We start from the raw sequence: 20,969 nt of genomic DNA, 5'->3' as shown, positions 1-20,969 counted from the left end.
ATATTTGGCAGAAAAGTACTCTTCTGCCAAGATGGATGGTTTCCTTATAATTTACCCACAATTCTTTTTTATTTCACCTGCGGTGCTGCAAGGAAAGTGATGACCATTCTAAGGGCTGACAGGCGCCATGGAAAATAAATGCTATTTTTAATTTTGCGTCAATTTTGCGTTCTATCCCTGGCAACACCTCTGATTTTTACTTGTAACAATTGCAGAGGTTCGCTTTGTCTTTTGTTCTATAGTATTACTCAAAAGTGTGGTAAACGTACCACTAGTGGTACGCAGGCTCCCTCTAGTGGCACATCAAAGGATCACTGAATTAGATGTTCGAACTGTGCAAAATGTTTTTTTTGTATTTAATTTAAGTTCAATATATTTGCATTTCATATTTGAGCGCAGCATTATTGTTGAAACTGCATTACGTTACAGTGGCTTACAATATATGACGCATACACATTTTTGAACACTTGAGCCTGACTTTTTAGGTGGTGTATATGTAAGAAGTTTCAGAACCACTGTCATACAACTTTTTATTTTTTATTTTTTATTGCTACATTGTCACCAAAACCTTTACCTTTTAAGTGTTATTTGGAGCGTTCAACATCTTGGAAAAGGGTCAAACAGACAGGAATACTGTGCAGCTACGTGACCTCTTCCTGTCATAATGCATCTTCAGTGCCATGCCGCACAGTCAGAATAAACAGTGGAGACGTGACTTTGCTCTTTGCGACCTTAAGGACAAGTAATCTCTCCTGTTGACGCAGGAACATATTTGTGTACTGAAGAAAGACAACAAAATACTATTTGCAACCACAGAGGACTTGTACAGCTGGTTCCTGTAAAAGGTTTCCGGTTCATACATTATACAACCAGCTCAATAAATAGCCCTACGACACCCCCTCCTTCTGCACCATCTATCGGTCCATCTGTCCCTCCAGCACTGCCCGTCTGAAATTACATTAAATTGTTAATAGTGTGGACAGGCAGTAATTACTGTACAGTGTTATCTGCCCGAGCATGAACCCATTTTGAGATTGGGTGATTGTAATTTGGCTGCCATGAAATTCAACAAATAAATGCACAACAAAAAGGCCCGGGTTTGGTTCCACCTGTTCCGATGAATAGGAGAGACCACATTTCACAAGTCATAATATCAAATATGGTCCTCCTCAGCATGCACAAACACGTACACACACATGTAAAGGCTGATGTGGTGAATTGATAAACAATATATTACATTCCTGCACTCACAAGATCCTGCAATGGATAATCATTTCCTTAACTTCTCATCCTTACTTTTTAAGTTTAATGAGTTACATGGCTGGAAACCACACATATGCTAAACACATTTATTTTGACTTTGATTTGTGAATTATTTTTGTGTGTGATTCTTTTTTCTTTTCTTTTTTTCCCAAGTACCAATGTGTCACAAGAGTTTTTCATTTATGGTAAAGTAGGTCACCAAAAGAGTATGTATTTTTTTAGTCTTTGCAAAATATACTGCTAAAAAAAAAACTAAAGGAACAAAGTGTTCCCTTAATTGTTTTGAGCAGTGTATATGCTATGTATATATTCCTACAGTAGGCTACTGATAAAATAAATAAATAAATCAAAACAATTAAGGGAACACTTTGTTCCTTTAATTTTCTTTTAGCAGTGTAAATCAGATCATAAGAATACTAAAAAAGGGACATGTTTTAGTAAGCTGTTTTGGATTTATTTTTGGTTTGTTTTGTCCTTTTTAAGTCAAAATAGCACAAGAGCAACCTGTTTTTTTCTCTCAAATTGATTCAATTGCACAATGCAAAGAAAAGACTAAAAAACAATCGTGAAATTTAATGTCTGTGAAAAGTGTTTTTCACACACCTGTCTGTTACATGTGACATGTCAAGTCATTAGCCTAATGAGCTGCCCACAGTTAATAATGTGGTGCTTTGAACCTGTTCGGACTGCATACGTTCAATATGTTCAATATGAACATGCAGTGTTTAAAATACAATGTCCAGCAACACTTTTCTATCCGTCCCTTCCAAAACGCTAAAAGTGTTCATAGTTGTGAGTAGCTGCAGAAAGGTAGACTCCACATTGGAGACTCCACATTGAACTTCTCACCAATCAATCAATTAGTCAATTACTTTTAAAATATATTTTACATGCAGTGTCTGTTGTGTCAATGTCAGGGAGAGCTAAACTGACAAAAAAAAAAGTAAAGAGGTACTGAGGCAAATAAGCCATCGATGCCCCTTTTCTGTCGGACCCTTTTGGGGAGGAATAATGAGAAAGATACCGTTTATGGTCTGACTGTGTGGCTGAATTGTTGAATCATGCAAAGTTGAATGTGCCAGATGAGCACTCCTTGTTAATATTAGCCACTCATGCATTTCAGGAAGCTTTTCTCTCTGCCAAGAGGAACTAAGCCCGTGCACCACATTTGGCAGCCGATTTTCAGGAAACATTCTGAGGCATCGGTGTATAATCATTTCTCATATTTCCCCACTAACCTATTCTGATTGGCAAGTGGACAAAGTTTAATTTGATGAAACATTTTTGAGTAATTTAATCAAGTCTGGGTCTGGATCTGAAAAAAATTATACCCTAAAAAACAGAGAAGTTGATTTGGGGACAGTAGGATTAGAATCTGCATATTTATTTACACAGTCCTGTCTCAGTCATCTCAGGTTTCTCTGCCCTTTTTTCAATTCAACAGTGATGATGCTCATAATCTCAATACACAATATGCAAATCGGCTGCATCTCCCAAAGTGCCGCACGGAGCTCTGGCAATTTTCCATGAGGTCTAAGTGGGGTCCAGCTATGGAACCAATATCTTCAAAACTCAGCTCAGTCAACCTCACTAACAAATTATAAATCCAATCTTAGAACATGTTTGGCAAGTCAAACTAAATAAAACCTCAGACACGCCTTCTCAATCACAAATATGTTTTGACACACACACTATGTACAATCTCTTACTGCTTATGAAGTTTTATTATTGTTTTGTGGTCTATGTGCAAATAAATCCAAACTACAACAACACCTTTTGTATGAACAAGTGGGAGGGTAAATAAATGGCAATAATGTGGCTTGGTTAGTCTCGGGTTCTTCCGGTGGACAGTGCTCATCTGCCATATGGCAGTAGGCTAGTTCATACATTCACTCTCCAAATGAATAGTCAAACAGGCAAAAGGATTTGTTTAGACTTTAGAGAATGTGAATGTTATGAATATGCTATTTCCCTTTCATTTTCAGTTGTTTTGGTTTTCAGAGAACCTTTGACTCTTCACCATATGCTCCTGTAAAATCCGTATGTATCCTTAAACAGGAGTGTATAAATAACCCTGCTTTAAAAAAAAAAAACTCTTAATATTAGAGGGGGGCCAGAAACCCATCCTCTCTGTTTATGGAGGATTTTTTTTTTTTTTTACCCGTGCACAAAGACACTCTCCAACGCTCAAAGGTTAATCCTTCTGTGCTTCATCAGACAAAGGCGATTAGTACAAATGACACACTGAACCCTAATTTGGTGTGCATGGGCTGTCTTTATTTTTCTCTAGGACTGGAGGTTTTTATTCCCCTTCTTTTTTAAACATATAACAGTTTCTTTCTGTGACTTTTGTAAATTTTGCAACAGTTTTCACTAACTTAAAAATCCTTTTCCCAGTCTTTATTGATGACATTGAAATATCTTAAATTAAATTGACATTTGGCTTCTATTTTCACGCAAAGCGCAATCTGATTGTGTGTAGCGGTGGCGCTATATATATCTTTAAATTGGCAACACCGAAGACAAGTCGCTGCTCTTGCTAGCTTGCACTGCCGACACATGCACATCAAAATTAAAGCAACGGATACTTGATGTTTTTATATCGAATTCAGAAAGACTGCAATGGCCGATCAGAGACTGAAAGAAGACTAAACATGACCTATACAGTATGTCAAGAATGTGACTCTTCCATGAAGACACAAGCTGAAACTTGGATTTATCGTTTGAAAAGATCAAAGCAGCGAATGGTGGATTTGCTGAGTAAATGCCGGGGGGGGGGGGGGGGGGGTTGACGAGACATCAATCCAAGCTCCAACAGGATACTCGGACAACGAAGATGAATACGGAATATAAGAATGAATAGCATCAGGTTAATAAGAAAATACAGCCAACAAAAACGACAATCATAAAATGAAAGGAAAGAGTAAAAACTTGTGTATAGGTTCACAGCCTAGTGCCACTTCTAAAAACACAGAAAATCTGGTTGCATTTAAGTTAGTCTGTCGCTTCAAAAGCACAAAAGGAAAGGCTCTATTAATAACAGATGGTTTCAACTAATTCTCCCCTTTTCCATGTCCACTATTTCACTTACAAAAGAGAATTGACCTGTGTCCACATTTAATTACACTCACTGCACTGGGCAAGCCCAATGATAACAAAACAAAACAAAAAACATTCTATTCCAAACCTTCACCTTTGAGACGGTTCTCTCTGCTGCTGAACAATTCTCACATTCCTTTGATCATAAAAGTAGTCACAGTTTGAGCTGTCATGCCTCCTCCTGCCTGCTGTAATATTAGCTCTGTGTCAAAACACACAAACCAGATGCCCATAATGGCAGCTTTGATGCTTAAAGGTTTATTTCTTGGGAGCGTAGAAGTCAAAATGAAAGATAGCAGAATGAGTCTACAAAGAGAGGAAACATACCATGGGACTATTAGTGCTTGCCTATACTGTCCTCCATACTATAACATTTATTCACAACATCTTTAATCATGCCTGAGCATTGATTTGATTGAATTGAGATACACAAAATGTCTACTTAAGGTTACGAAGTATTTGCACTTCATTACATGAGAACTTGTTAAAATCAAAACTCAATGGATGCATAATGGGAAAAAAATATCAACCCTTCATTTGGGCTGACATCAAAAAGTGTGGACAGGGAGTTACACAAAAACAAACCCACGCTAATGACAAGAAGCCAAAAGTAATCATGCTACCTGGACTCAATCGTTCTTGCTCATGTGGTGCCGGAGCCATTAAGTGCAGCAACAGTGAGACAATAAAAGTGAGTGAGAGGTGCTTTACTTTGTTTGCTTTGCCGTGTAGAGGCATATCTTGCTATGGTGAAGATCAATATCCACTTGCTGATTCATCACTCACCTCTCGTCCACACTGTGGATGGTCAAACTAACAGGCCCTGTTTGACCATTAGATTGTCATGTGTTACGAGTATGACAAGAAGTACTTGGCAACAAATGTTGGCAGCGTGTTGGAGGAATGACCCGTGAAGGCCACGGTCTGATGCGCACTGAAAACATCCATTACCACTTGACAAGCAGCCAGTACCTTGCTCATTGTGTGTTGAACCTTTCTGCTGTGGAAACATACATGGTTTACATCCCACAAAACTTTGTCCATTTATGGTATTATTGCATCATTATGGGGTCATTAACTCATTCACTCCCAGCCATTTTCACTGAAGCAATCCCCTTCGCTCCTGGCTGGTTTACTGGATTTTAACTGATTTTACAAGACTCACAGAATATTGTGTTCTATTGCTATAAAAACATGGAACCTACCAAAAGAAAAATTAGAGTCTCTTTCCTTCTTTCATCAGGAAAGGAAAAAAAAGTATATTTCTATCTGTTTCTCTTTTGCAGCAATTAGCATTAGAAAATAGCTAAGTTTCATCATTATTCAAAAATCTGCTTGTTTTCAACATGGCCCTGGTTGATCTCTTCTACTCTGTTGGCCATTTTTGTAATAACTACATTGCTTCAATCGATTTGTACAGTTGAGAGGCTGCATTAAAGCCTTTTGAATGCTTTAGCATTAAAAAAAATCCACATAAAAAACGTATAAATACATCTTTGGGACCCGTAAAACATTTAAAGTAGAACGTATTTATACATTTGTACATTTGTAAATGGTCATGTTTGGACAAGTATTCATAAACAATGTGCATTAATGGTATACATTGATTTCTTAAAAATCACTTTAAATGAAGACAATGCACCAACACAATGTGCCAAAAGTAGCCTATTGATTAAATTAATTCACAGCGCTCAACAACATTTAGGCCTACAGAAATAAGAGCTTTTTGTGATCCTCCGCTTAAGAGGGGTATCTCTTCCTTGATTTAATGCAATAATTCCAAATAATCCCCGTAATCTCATTGATGTTAGTGTTGACCAAAGATGGACTAATTTCAGTAGTTAGGACTGACACAAGGCCCAAAAATGGATAGACGAGACATTGTTGTTTCTTTGACCTTGCTGGCCATATGTTTAAAAACAAATTCAAATGAGGTAAGATACCATATCCCAGGTTCATGCAACATCAGGTTACTTGTATGTAAATGTTTCTGTGTTTTGTCCAACATTGCATCTGTTACAGTGTTCACTGCATGAGTGACATTTTGCAATTCAAATGGCATTGGCCAAGAGATGCCAACAAAGCATTCAGAGGAAGTCACTTGTTTGGAATACTACACGGACTCTAACCAGAAGCGTGGCTCTGCTTTACTGTGGTGGATTAAAAAGTTTGCATGTATTTACTTCACATCAATGAGCGCGGACAGAATTGCATGCAGTATATTTGATCCTAGATGATGTGATTGTCCTTATCTTATGCTTATTATTCATACACGGTGTCATTAAAGGCAATAGGACCAAATACTGATTAAATGTGGCCTACTCTGAAATAATAAAAATAGTGTCTTTAAAAAAAATATGTAATTATTCCGGCAAATATTGGTAACATGATTGACGTAAGGCAAAAAGTTTACAGCGAGAAAATTTTATTTTTTATTTTTTTTATAGACCAGACTAGTAGTCTTTTTATAGTGTATGAAAACTGGTTTTAACCGTATTATTTTGACAGAAATGGATAGTTAGAAAAAAAAGATGATCTTATTACGATAAGGCACTAACTTTTTCCAAGCTTTAAAAGTGCAAGAACAAAAACAACTTTCAAACTTTCCAGTCACTTTGATGCAAGCTTGTTTCTGGCCAACTTGACTTCTCTCTCAAGAAGGGAAAGAAAGGTTTGTGTTGTTGTCGAAATGATACAAGGCCACATTTACAGGGATCACAAGGTTCAGATATCACTGCCACAAAAGGGCACCATGGTGAGGATGGAGGGTCGGGTAAAACGAAAGATAATGGTCATTGACTATGAAAAGTGACATGAGGAGGGAAGCAGGTGGGAGGCAAGCAGGCAGAGAAAAAGAATGTTTTTGTACTAAAGGAGGCTAGTCACCTCTCTTGGGGGCGCAAAGCATTCCTCTTGTAGCTGTGAAGGTTATCAAGTTGCAAAGCTGATGAAGATGCGAAGACGCACATAACTCGTTTAATGCACAAGCCCTATAAATAGCGTATAGGCTACCATAAATATTGTCATTGACGCTTCAGTGGTTCGTTCGATAGTTTTCTGAGCAGGTGGAGTGAGGTTAACCGATACATGCTCTGTGATTGACTGGCGACCAGTCTACGATGTAGTTATTTTCTCTTATTTTTGCATCGTAAGCCCTTTGAAAAGCCCTCCATATGTCCTGACAGTTTGCAGACTTCAGAGTTCAGGAAACTCGGGATTGATGAAGCCAGTAAAAACTTGATTGTAAAAGACTAATGAATTGAGAAATTAAAATGTGATCACGCTAATTACTTCACTCCAAATGCATCAAATAAGGAACGTTTTAAGGAGGTTTAAGAAACATTTTATTTTCAATGAATCATCCCAGTAATGCAATTTCAAACTAAGGATTTGTATTGAATACCCTGCAAAATGGGCTGTGTATTAGACATATTAATACAAAGTTAGAATTATGCCATTGACTGGATAAATGTGATGATAAAAAAATCCTTCCTTAATTCAGACCGCTGTTATGGCATAGTTCATACATTTTATAAACATTGAAATTTACACAAAAAAAAATACCGTTGAGGGGAAGACCCTGCAATTACATATACATTCACCAGCCAGGGTAAATGTTGCCATCAATCTCGTGCCCTGGGAGGCTGGTAATACTGTTGTGTTGGTCTTGCGCGCCTCGGCTGTCCATCTCCACCACGGCGAAACTCGAGGGAACTGTCATAGTAACCGTCCTCTTCCCCCTGACAGTATATTTAACATAAGGATTGAAGGTTGTTAAATTATTCCATTCTTATTTCAATTAGTTTCCATTACATTCTTTAGTAGCTGAGATGACTACACATTTATAAGATTTTCAGAGTTATCACAACCCTCTGAGGGAAGCCATAACTTTGATGAGGCCCTCGAACCAAAATGAGTTAGACACTATTTTAGATGGACAGTCCAATGCTCATCTGACATGTACTAGTTCATCATTAATGTGTCATTTTCAACCTTACCAAGATATCAGCAGTAACAGGCTTGAGGTTATGGAGGAGGACCTCTTCGCAGTTTCCATAATCACTAAACACGACCACAGCTGTTGAGCCTGATGGATGCACAGCATCTATTCTGGCATGGTAGAACTTTTTCACATGCCAAGACAAAGCAAAGTCTAAATTAATCTCAGCAAATGAAGAACACTGTCTACACCTGCTATATGCACACACCATTTTTGGATCGATTCCAAATATATTCTGAAACAGCAATAAATGAAAAATTGTTCAATATTCTCTGCCAGTGATGGATGGATAATTGAGTGAACTTTGTGACATATAATCTGGCTGGGCAATTAATAGAAATGTCAGCGTGGGTTCAATTTTGGTTTATGGCAATCATGAGATGATAATTGAAGAAAAACAATTGACATAAATTTACTGCAGAACTAAGTAGGCAAAAAGAATTATAAACATTTAAACAGCACGTACTTTGTTTTAGAAATATTGACAGCTTTCTAGCAGTCAATGGAAAACCCCATTGACGGAGAAAGTACAGGATGGATTTACAGGTATTCTTCCTAATCTGTGAAAAATGAGTTATATTTATAAAGTTTAATTGTGACTTTCTTCAACTCGTTTTATATGAATGCCTGCACTGCACCACACTGGCCCCAAGAGGCCATGGTGTGCACAGCAGAGACAGCAGTTATCTATTTTCTTTTTTTCCCTTTTATTTTAATATAATATTTTAGATGTTACTAATTTGTTGTCGTTTTTTTTCACCTAATTGCCAAGGTTCGAATGAATGGTGCCAATACATACCTTACTGTCTTCCCAGTACAGAGCAAGGCATTGATCTCCAGGTTTCCATGTCTGATCAACATTCATATTTTTCATTGTGCCTCGAGGACCTTGACCTTTACCCATCCCAGACTTTCTTTTAGGTCCGGCATTATTATGAGAGTTCCGCTTCGGAGGCTGTTCCCTATAGTTAGGACCAGGTGTACTGGTTGGCTTGATTGGCCCAGTTCTTATGGGTACCGAGCCTCCATTTTGGTAATTAGATGGTTCCCCTGTTAGGAATTGCGAACCCTGTAACATTTCAACATCACAGGACGTTCGGAAGCTTCCTCCTTTTGGTGGCACACTATCCTTTTGGCGCACAACATAGTCAGGTCGGTCAGTTTTCCCCTTTCTTCTGAAGTTGTTCAAATTAGGGTTAGGGATGATGTCATTCGATGAAGTATTCACCAGTTTAGATGAGGGTGCATTGTCCTTTGCCCCGCTCCTGACAAATGGGCCAGCCATATTCCCACCATCATCACCATTTCTTGACCGCTGTGGAAAAGATCCAACTGATTCCATCTGCTGTTGAGTTTCCTTGGAACAAGTAAATGATGGTGTGAGGCAAGGGGCAATATGTTCATCAGTCTCTTTCCTGTCACTCGGTTGTCTGTCTGGTGTTCCCCGTGATGACCTATCCTGACCCTTCCACTGCTGGACTGATGACGTTTGGAAGGTTTTATAGTTCGAGAAGGGCTCCTGTCCTGGTTTAGGAAAGTCTGTGTCCCTGTGGAAGCGGGGTGGCCTGTCATTCTTTTTTTGCCTATGATCATTATGTGAGGAGAACTTGGTGTGAGAGGCTTCTTTGGAGTAATAGTCGGAGTCAAGCCAATTACTGTTCTCATGTCTCTGAGGGGCCTGGCTCCTTGGCTCTGAAACACAAATGAATCGAGCATTCAAAAACAAACAATGAAAGAAAATGTTGCATTGATTATATACGAATGAAACAACATGACTGAAATAATACGTGAGCCCGTAGATGTGATCTGGGCATTCCTTAAATATCAAAATGAAACAGTCAAATGCTTGTTTTAAGTCGATTCACACTGTAAAGTCTTAAAGGTGCAGAAATTTGTATTTTTTATCGACAGTACAGATTAACGAAATATGTCATGATTCGCTCAGCTCATTCATGTGGTATTCAGAGAGATTTGAGACCGGGGGCGGATCACTAAATTTTACCCACCATCAATGGAGAAAACACCCATCTTGGATTCCAGGAAGTCAAAAAGAGTACTTGGTCCAGAGGGCCTTACTCCAGCTGCCTCCTCATCATCATTTCTGAACCGGCCTCGTCCCCTTCCTCTGCCTAAACAGGGCCCCCCAAACACCAATATATTATGGACAAGTTACTTGAGAGCAGTTCAAGTTATAATACAAACCCAAAGTCCAATAAAGTTTTCAGCCAATATTCAATTGAACACACTAAAAGACAATATATTTCATATTCAAACTGATGAGTGTTAACTGACAGCCGTGCGTGTTTTCTTAAGTGTTCCGACCTAAACCCATGTGGCGGTATCCTTTACACAATGATGAGGGTTTTTAATGCAGTGACACATGAGGTCCTCGCCCTCTTACAAGTCGCGATTTCTCCAGAATCTTTGAATCTTTTGATATTATTGACTGTAGATGATGAAATCCCTGAATTCTTTGCAATTGTACATTGACAAATAGAGTCTAGAGTTGGACTACTTGCTAATGCAGTTTTTCACAAAAAGGTGAACCGCACCCCGTACTTGTTTGTGAACAACGACCCCTTTTGGGGATGCTCTTTTTTTTTTTATACGCAATCATGACACTCACCTGTTTCCAATTAACCTGCTCACCTGCGGAACACATGCTTTTTAGGCATTCCTCATCTTTTTTTTTTGCTTTTGTCCCATCATTTTTGGAACATGTCACAGGCATCAAATTCAAAATTTGAGAATATTTGCACACAAAAAAAAAACATTAATCAGTTTGAGCATTAACTATTTTGTGCTTGTATTATATTAAATTGAATATAGGTTGAAAAGGATTTGCAGATTATTGTATTGTTTTTAATTTACGTTTACACAATGTCTAAATTTCACTGGTTTTGGGTACAATAACATGTAACAATAAAATGCGGTCTTTGCCCAGAATTTTTCCATATTTTACCAACAAGCAGCCATCTTAAACTCAGGCTACACAATCCCTAACTAAAATGTAATATATTTCAGGTCATGTCTGTCAATTACAAACCTCTGGGCTGAGGCTTGTCTGTGACAACAGAGTTGGATCTGCTACCAGAAGATCCCGACAGAAGACTGTTGAGTGCCATCTCAAGATTGTTGTTGTTATCCAATAAGGCCTGTCGGGTTGCCTCCTTGTTAAAGCCCATATCTATGATATCTCTTAGGGCACGCTCATCCACCTGCGCGCATCATAAGAAACAGAACAACAATATTGTTTGAAGGAGGTAGGCTACAGAATGTTCATTGAAGCCAGCCCAAAAGAGCAAAACAAAATATCAGCTGCAGTGTAATGCTACAGGCTGCTTAACATTAGTTTACCTCGAATTGTCGATAACTAAAGTACTCGATATGTTTTTACTAGACAATATCAAGCTACAGTGGATCATCCAGGTGCAATAAATTACATGCAGTGTACATGTCCTATTTAAACAGCCTTAAACAGTTGACTAACATCAAACCCCCTCTCACCAGCTCTCGATAGCTTCCATCTTGTCTGTTGTCATGTCTATCAACCCGGTCTTCCCGCCTATGCTTGTCACGGCTCCGTGAAGCAGTGGCGGATAAATTGCTTCCTGCATTTCCACCTCCACCAAATACACGGGGACCCTAACAAGGGAAAATTAAACCACAGGAGGAAACCGGCTTGTGTGAAACAAAAAAGAAACACAAAATTGTATGTACACAAATAAGATTCAAAATTAAAGGAAGTAAGCTAAAGGTGACGGTAATTGAAGAAAATAAAACAGCATTCCCATGAAGTGCAAAATTTATCTATTTCTACTGTTTCAATAAGGGTTCATATTAGTGATGCACAGGTGCCCACATGCACTGAAAATAAAAGCACACCTTTACTCTATATCTATATATTTTATTTAAAGTCTACAACCAGCCAGTTAATGCAAGTCAGCATCAGATTCAGGATTTCCCTACCTCTTTGCCCTTGGCCACCTCAGCAATAGCTGCTGTCCGCTGCTTTGCAAACTCGTCATTCTCATCGGCAATTTTGACTATACTCTGAAGGGTTTTTCTCTTGTCAAGTGCTTCACTGTCCACCTCATCCTTCTTTTCATTCTTCTGCAGAAAGACACGGGATCAAATTTACCTTAATGGATTATAAAGAATTACTGAATACAACTATATCTCCAAGTTGGTTGAACTTGTATTTAAATTTACTCAACATTGTTGCTTATAATTGTAATAGCATTTACCTTCGCGTATTCATCATTACATTATTATTTGCTTTATGGGAAACCTAATTTCGAATTGAATTATTGTTCAACTTTAATATGGAAAATGGTCATATTCAAATCAAAGATGATCCTAAAGATTAACCTTACCTGGCCAAATGCCAAAAAAGGAGGTGGCCCACCTTCTGCTCCAATGTTGCTTCTGCTATGTTTGGCCAGACTCTACAGGTGGAGTAAATTCGTTAAAAGGGTTTTCAAGTTATAGACAGGCAGTGCTTATTTCAATGAACATAAAATATGCTATATACAAATATTATTGGGATTTCTTAACCACAAAAGCTGAGATATAATTAAAAGCCACCCTTACACGTTGCAGCTCCCATTTCTCCACCATGTGCTCAACCTCTCCACCAAGAATATCAATTTTTGAGTCATCAAGGAGCAAAAACCCATTTCTAACCAGGACTGTACCCAGGAGCTTAATTTTTGTTCCAGGGGGGGTATTAAGGCTGAAAAGAAAACAAATGAGACGTTAGTGCATGAAAGCACTTTAAACATTTGCTGATATGCTCAATAAATGGTTGAGTTTGATTTTGACTCATTCTATTGGAAGAACTTGAGCCAGTAGGGCATTTTTGCAATAACAATTTATTTTTATACAAATCCAAATAATTCCAGCATTAGCACGAACGACTCCTTCACACTAAACATCAGATATCAGCTATTTTTTCACCAGATGACAATCTTAGCAAAAAAAGTCCGGATTCATGATGAACACTGTCAACTATAGTGTAGAACAAAGTGATCCATGGCTGTCACTGATGACCCAGTTATTACAAAATCCAAGGCTTGCCATGATCAGTATTTGAAATCAAAAGCACTGTGGTGTATTGTCATATTTGTGAAATGTTTGACTTGACATTCACAACAAACTAATGGAAAAAAAAAATCGTATGACTTTTTTTCTTCTTGTTATGCAAACGATGGTATAGCTTTGAGGGGAAGCACTAGACAGCTGGAAGTTTCCAGAATGCGCTGAGATCTCGCTGATTTATAAAACATGCCCTAGGATAACAATTGTTTTGTTTTTTCAAAACAAACATAACAATTTGTTTCCCATACATTTACCAGGGACTTGTGCCTTTCCCATACAAATTACTCCACGGCATTGGGCAGGACTATAGAATTAGGTATGCAGAATAGGAAAGGAAAGATTGTTTAAAAAAAGCTCCATATGTTCACCCTTTTTTGTGGTAAATTAAAAACCCGTCTCATCAGACCTCTGCCTCACTCATTCGGGACGCACAGGGAATGTCTGGACAGCGTAACTCAAATAATTATATAACTGAATGTATCCTTTACAGCATCTTACTCACATTTATAGAAAACACTACAGTATTATAAAATCGCTAACCACTACCATTAGTGCCAAAACTGTGCTTCCTACTATTACACACATGGATCATCATATGATGGTCTGATTTTCAGTGGTGTATTTCTATATTCCCTACCAAAACAATGTTGTCCACGTATGTAAAGAGAGGATTCATTCTACTTTCGTCTTTCTATCTATCAGGAAGTCAAGGCCTACACTCAAGCCACTCCACCTGTACAGGCTGGTCACCATGGTAGCGGTCACCAAGGCCACCAATGCTTGGCTAGAGAAATAATTCAGGCTGGGAATTGTTAGATCAGCAGCCACCACATGGAAATTGCAGATAACGTGAAAACTGAACCATGTGTTCGGGCAACAAGAAGGATATGAACTGTGGGCAGAATTTTACATTTTCTCATGAAAGTACTGCACAACAAACTAGCGAATTGACCTGCAGCACATATATCAGACAAATATACATTTATATTATAGTCAAAATAGTCAAAGCCATTCCTAAACTAAATAGAGCATAGTTACACTCAACTTCATTAATAAAAATGCAAGAAGGATTCAAGCACCTGATTTTGGTCAGGTGTTTAAACTCCAATCCAGCGCAGGTGGTATGGCCATCTGTCATTTGCAGGCGCAGCATTCGTAGCCCTCCCTGGGACTCGATATCTTTTGGTGCAGAGATATTCCTTAACTTCTGCAGCTGTAGAACACATGGACCCTCCAGCTGGCCATACAGAAAGATAAGACATTGTCAACCCCCCCCCAAAAAAACTGCAGCAAATTGACAGGAAAAACAAAGTACTGATTCATTTTTAAATACTGTAAATATATTTTAATGTTTATTTCTTTTTAACACATTGCATTTTGAGCTACTGGGAATATGATCACAACAATTGAGTCAATTTTCCAGGTCTATTTACTTGTAGAATACAAACCAAACAGCCCTCTAAAACAAGCAATTCATGCAAATTCATGCATGCCATAATGGGTGAGGAAAGAAAAGTGGGAGAAAAACCTGAACTGTATTATGCAGGCTAAATTTGCACTCACTCTTACTCTTAACAAGAATCATTCATACAAACTGCATAACAAGCATGACGTGTGTGTATGTGTGGGTGGTGTTACACATAAAAATTATGTACTGATCGATTAACAGCAATTTTAACATGCCACTTGTTTGTCAGTCAGAGAATGAACAAGTGTGGATACATCTCTCATGTTTGGAGGTGTGTTAGGGCCATCTAGTGACATTTAGAAGAAATGCAAGCCAGTTACGCTCTGCAACTCACCTTTTCAACCCTTCCACTATTGATATCGGACGGCAGAATTTTTCTTCCAATCGGTCTAAGATCAGTCTGCAAAAGAAAAGACGCTTAACTGAAATAATGGAGAAAAGTGACAACAATCAGTTTTGCATTTTTTTTTTTAATGATCTACTTTCACTGGAATGTGTACTACAGTGCCAAAAATAACTGCATCCAGACATCATTAGGCCTTTTACGCACCATTGGCAAATGTCTGCAAAATAAACCTATTATAATAAACATTTTGTTAAATAGAGATCTTTGTAACAGTGTAAATCAAGTGGTGAGCATCTTTGTAAAGGCTGATAAAAAAAATAAGATCTAAATAGTTAAAACACCCCCTAAACAATAAAATGTTGGGATATTTTATTTTTTTTGCCACAGACAACATTAGTATGTCTGAGCTTTCACAGGAGTGTCCAGAAGCGACTGCTTTGAGCTGTTGGCTGTGTCGTAAAAAGTTGTTGTCCTCTGTGGGTTGTCACAAATGTAAACATTTATTGCATCAACTTGAATTATCTGTATAGCATCTAACTATAAATTACCACAACAGCTTTTAGTACACACCGAGTTTCCGCTAAATCCCTCTAGTAGATCCTGAGAAATGGTGTTAGTTGTGAAATTATGTAATTCAGACTAAATTTCCCAGATTTGAAATCTACTTGGGTGGGTGGATGTACTCCAGCGGTGGGGATGGGAGGCGGGTTGGATGGGAGGTGGGTCTCACTCCTGTTACTATGTCTCCTCTTGCCTCACGATCCACAAGTGAGTGACGGCAAACTAATATATAATATAGTATATCCTGTCGCGACACTTTTTTCCCCCCTTTTTCTTTCTTGAAAACTTCTTGGGTGGCCCACCCAAGTATTAACATGGTGTGGGAAACACTGTCAGTTACACAATTGCTCTTACCATGGCTACTAATACAAATGTTCAAAAACTATTTCTAAATGACCACCTTTGTAAGAAATAAGTTAATTCAAAATAAAATGTGGCATGGACATTTACATAAATGTGTGACGTTTTGTAAATATATATTGAGAAATAGTACACTTATAATGTTTTACTGTAATTTGAAGGTGCTTTTTTAAAACCACATTTTCGATGGGCAATCTAACACAAAAGCATTCCCAAAAAATATTCACTTTTTCCCCCCACAAGATAAATACTGTAAATAAAAACTCAATTACTTCAGATCTTTCCGTCCATTTTTCAAAATGTTCGGTGCATTGATTAAACTCAGATTAAAGTGGCCTTTCTAATCATACTTTGCACTTTGACAGACTTACTAGTCTGTTTATAGGATTTTAATTGTATTTATTTATTTAATGTTCTCCCACAGTCACATTTGGGAGGTCGCACATTAATGTCAGACTGCTCTGATTCATCCCAAAGGCGTTCCATCGGGTTGAGGTCAGGACTTTGTTTAAGCCAGTCAAGTTTATACACACCAAATTCTCTCATCCATGTTTTTATGGACTTTGTTTTGTGCGTTTGTGCACAATCATATTGTAACGGAAAAACTGTTCCTACGACATCGTGAGCATGCAGTAGTTCCAGTACCAGAATATGTGAACATTTCAGCATATCAAGAGATTTGGGACAATTCTATACTCCCAACTTGGTGGGAACAGTTTGGGCATGGTGCATCTGTTGTGACATCTTGTCTTAACCCATTGTTGAGATATCAGATAAGAATTGGCTTCAACAGATGCTAAAAAATTAAGACTCAGACACAAATGGAGAAGAAAGGGGGGAAAATGAGATCAGGACATCTTTAGTTTATACAAGGAAATATGTGGATGGTAGAACTCACATCAAGTGCAATGCGAATAATATCATTGGGTGTAATGTTCTCAGCAGATCCTTTCAATTCAGCAATGCCTTCGTCACTGAGGTACCTGTGGGGCAAAAACAAATCAGATGAGAGAATGAATTAACTGAAATAAGTACACTGTATTAGCCTGCCATCCATTTTCTATTGTTGTGAGAAAGGTCAAATTGCAGCCTTAAAAACTTTGGTGAAACTATATTATTAGTGGTAGGTAGGCGGTAGCTATCAAGACAAAGCAACGGCTGAAATAACACCGCTCAAATTTGACCACGAATATATACTGTAAATGTTTTGAAATAATTAAATGTACTGTAAGTACTGCAAATAGCTCGTCACTGTCATCATCATCATGGATATTGTTATTTATAGTAGTAGCAGCAGTGTTGTTATTACTGTAGAATTTGACGTAACGAAGAAACCTGTGAAGCTAATCCAACACACGCTTTTCAACAGAGCGCTGCAGTAAAGTTCTGACTTTTAAACCGCTGCAAACATTCTGAATTGTACTTATATAATGTTTTGATGACACGGGGCTTTCTGGCGTCTTTTGTCGTCCTACTACAATTTCTTTGGCGCGTATATATCAAGCACAATCGTTAGCCTGCTTCCAGTTTCGTGCTACACGGTTATGGCGAGCTAAAACGTTATGGTTCCCATTTCACTTTAAAACCAAATATTTACACATACTCAACATTTAGTTGTGGAGGATGTGAGGATCTTTTGCGCTTCTACTTAAGTGTGAATTCCAAAACAACTGGGCGCCTTAGTAATTGATTTGTGAAGCAATGTTAGCTACCATGCGACTTACCAGCCCTCGTTGGCCAGGGACTCCACCAAAGTGGACATTGTCGTCCAAATAGACGAGAATATGACGACACAGATATATCCAAACACAAAAAAACAAAAAACAAATTGCGTTATACTCTACTACACATCGCTTTCGGTTAATAATAATACCCGCTACGTCGAATAGCTTGAACGTCACTGACGTCACTATTATGAGACAGAACGGCGTGCCAAAGAGTTCAAAACTCTCACTTTAGCGTTGCTCTTTCTTTCGAAGGTGTCTGAAAATGAGCAATATCGCTGTATACTATACAGCTTGGTCAGATATTTTGTTAAAAAACAACAACATTTAATATAGTCCCCGTAGTTTGACAGGAATATTTTCGAGTGGCAAATTTGAGCTATTGATAAGTTAACTACCCCACTTGCACAGTAAAATAAATCGTATAGCACTATTTAATCAATTTCCTTTCAATGCCACCATTGATCTTTTAATTTGACAGCATATGCATTATTTTGGAGTGTAAAATATAGCTGTTTATTACTGTATTTTGACAGAAGCACCATTACTCTAGATTTGAGTATAAAGTGAAATGATCATTCACCTGCCATACTATAAATATTGGACATAGTACCTTTTTTTTTTTTTTGCTCTTGTAATAAAGATGTTAAAAATCTTGTATTTGCCATTTTCACAGGAAAGTACGATAACAAGTTTAACTCAAGGCATTCAACATAATGCAGTGCATTAACTCCAAATTGGGATGTTGTACAGAAACTTAAGTTAAGTCGCCGCTCACAAGCAAAGCAAGTATCTGGCGAGGTTACTCACTTTGTGAAAAAAAATTTAAGAAAGGAAAGAAAGAAAATTGTTCAGATTTTTCAACAGGATGTTTCTCAGTGTACATTTGAAAGGAATTTAGAGATTTCTTAATCTACAGTCAAGCATAAAAGCTTTAGAGAATCTGGAAACATATCTGCAGGTAAGCAGCAAAACAAAAAGTGAATTCATGTGACCTGCATTTAAAAAAATAAATAAAATTTTATGATGAAGATATTAGAATGTGAACTCAGGGTATAGTAAAAGACTGACTTACCTTTATTTCAGACCTGGGTTCCAATGAAAACGTGTGCTGCTGCGGTGCGTAACTGTAGCCATCCAGTAAGAATGAAACACTTCCACCCTCAAAGCTTAAAGAACGAGGGACCTCATTTCCTAAACATTTTCTGTATTGAGTTTTGTTAAAGGTAATGTAACAGTTGCCATCTTTTTTTAATGTGTTGCTGGCTTCAAATTCAAAATGAGTTAATATTTGGAAAGGTAAAACAAACAGAATAGTTATGAAATGGATTGATGGTTGAATGGGTTCACTTGCCTCACATGCAATCATGGGTTTATTTCCATAGGCCTCAAATCCCAGTGCAGTGTCAATTTCAATATAAATATGATTTCAATACATACATATAATATAAATCTCTTTTAATATACATGCAAAGAGATTTGAAAATATTTGCATATCGTCTTTAGTTATATTTTGCAGTGTCCCAATTTTATTAAAATTAGTTAACTTTTACCTATTCCACAAAACGCAATTTTAATCTTATCCACCAGATGGCAATATATTCACGTGTAAATAATACAAAAACACGAACAACCAAACCAATCCGAAAAAAGAATAATGTTTTAATAATAAAAGAAACACATAGACAACCCAAAATCCGAAAAAAACTAATCAAGACTCAACATTTGAAGATTAAAAATAAGAACACTCTCTACCCACCTATAGTTGTCGTATGAGCTTTACAGCAAGCCAACACACACAGGCAGGAGCAAAGAAAGGAGGTCTGCATCAGCATTTCTGGTGAGTGTAATGTATTTTATTATACGTTTCTTTTTGTCATGTCAATTACATAATTATTAATATTTATGTTTTGTCACTGATGTATTTTAGTTTAGAGGTTTGGACTTTTTATGGTGTAATGAAAGGTAAAGGGAGCTGTATTTATTGCTTAAGTGCATCTGTAGGAGAGCATCTTATTATATTCTACTGACAAACATCCATCCATATTCTGAATATACATTATTTGTGAAGTAAATAATGTGTATTAAATAATAATTTTTGAAATAATTATTTGTAATTAAAATTGTTGCAAATCAGTGTTCTAGATAGCCTCAATATGTTTCATAAGAACCCTGGCTCAGCCAGGGTGACTGGCTATACTAGGTTGTGTAACACAAAACTATAGAACATCCAACTCACCAAAATGTCAGTTTGTTGCATCATTGTGTAATTTGTACTAACCAAAATGTTTGGGATTTTAGCCTGAGGCTTATTGTCGGTTTGCTGAACGAAAGAGATAGCACTGACCCCTGGTCTACAGTACACCAACATGAACAATAGCTTTTATTAAATAGTTCACTAATACCTCAAAAAAAAAATAAGCTCATTAATTCACCTAAAACCTAATAAAAATCCCATACCGTTCACCGAAACCGAATACTTCAGAATCCAGCTAGAATTGTGAAGTTGTCAGCAGACCCGAGGAAGGATCAAAGAAAAGAAAAAAATAATATATGTATATATTGTTCACCTAGTAAAATAAATTATCTTTATTATTATTATTTTAAATAATATTGTTTATGCAAAAGTTAAAATTATTATTTAAAAAACAACATATTTAATATCCGTGATGGTAAGATTACCAATCTGTGTCCTTTTAGAACAAATCCAATGTTGAAAGTCAAGCCAATTTTTTTTTAACATACTTGCATTAAAAAAAAAGATGATCCAAATCTTCATTTACACTTTCACAAAAAACACAATTTCCCACATCCATCGTAAATTTCTCCTTCAAAAGTTATTTTGTTGGGTAAATATTATTAATAATTTTAAATTGAAGTTCCGCGGTTTTTAACGGGACTGGAAATGTTAAATATTTACATCTAATCGCTTTTCAATCTTCAAATTTAAAGTTATTAAGAATATAGTCACGTTTTAATGAACTAAATAAACAATTATATAGTAACTAGCGTTTAATAAATTTGTTGTTGCATTTGTCGTTACAAAAA

The 20,969-nt window shown here is 37.2% G+C and overlaps 1 protein-coding gene across 1 annotated transcript; it reads right to left on the bottom strand.

The window, feature by feature from the left end:
• Positions 1–7,682: 7,682 nt before the first annotated feature.
• tdrd3 (tudor domain containing 3) lies at positions 7,683–18,119 on the bottom strand. The gene is made up of 13 exons (XM_086070409.1): positions 17,922–18,119; positions 17,096–17,180; positions 15,265–15,330; positions 14,542–14,699; positions 12,956–13,097; positions 12,739–12,810; positions 12,332–12,475; positions 11,870–12,007; positions 11,409–11,580; positions 10,369–10,491; positions 9,162–10,054; positions 8,361–8,486; positions 7,683–8,102 (listed from the first exon to the last, which is right to left on the bottom strand). The coding sequence occupies exons 1-13, from the start codon at positions 17,957–17,959 to the stop codon at positions 7,986–7,988; spliced, it is 2,274 nt and encodes a 757-aa protein (XP_085926535.1). The 5' UTR covers positions 17,960–18,119; the 3' UTR covers positions 7,683–7,985.
• Between the last annotated feature and the right edge of the window lie 2,850 nt (positions 18,120–20,969).

The sequence above is a fragment of the Leptonotus elevatus genome, chromosome 3 (genome assembly GCF_054856555.1).
Source record: "Leptonotus elevatus isolate MCC_2025b chromosome 3, RoL_Lele_1.0, whole genome shotgun sequence".
Taxonomy (NCBI): domain Eukaryota; kingdom Metazoa; phylum Chordata; class Actinopteri; order Syngnathiformes; family Syngnathidae; genus Leptonotus; species Leptonotus elevatus.
This window is presented reverse-complemented; position numbering and strand designations above follow the sequence as displayed.

Coding starts and splice junctions, on each gene's coding strand:
- tdrd3 (XM_086070409.1), bottom strand. CDS start 17,959: ATGTCCACTTTGGTGGAGTCCCTGGCCAACGAGGGCTG. Junction 12,811..12,955: donor AGAAATGGGAGCTGCAACGT/GTAAGGGTGGCT, acceptor CTCCACCTGTAG/AGTCTGGCCAAACATAGCAG. Junction 12,008..12,331: donor AGGTGGCCAAGGGCAAAGAG/GTAGGGAAATCC, acceptor TTCCCTTGTTAG/GGTCCCCGTGTATTTGGTGG.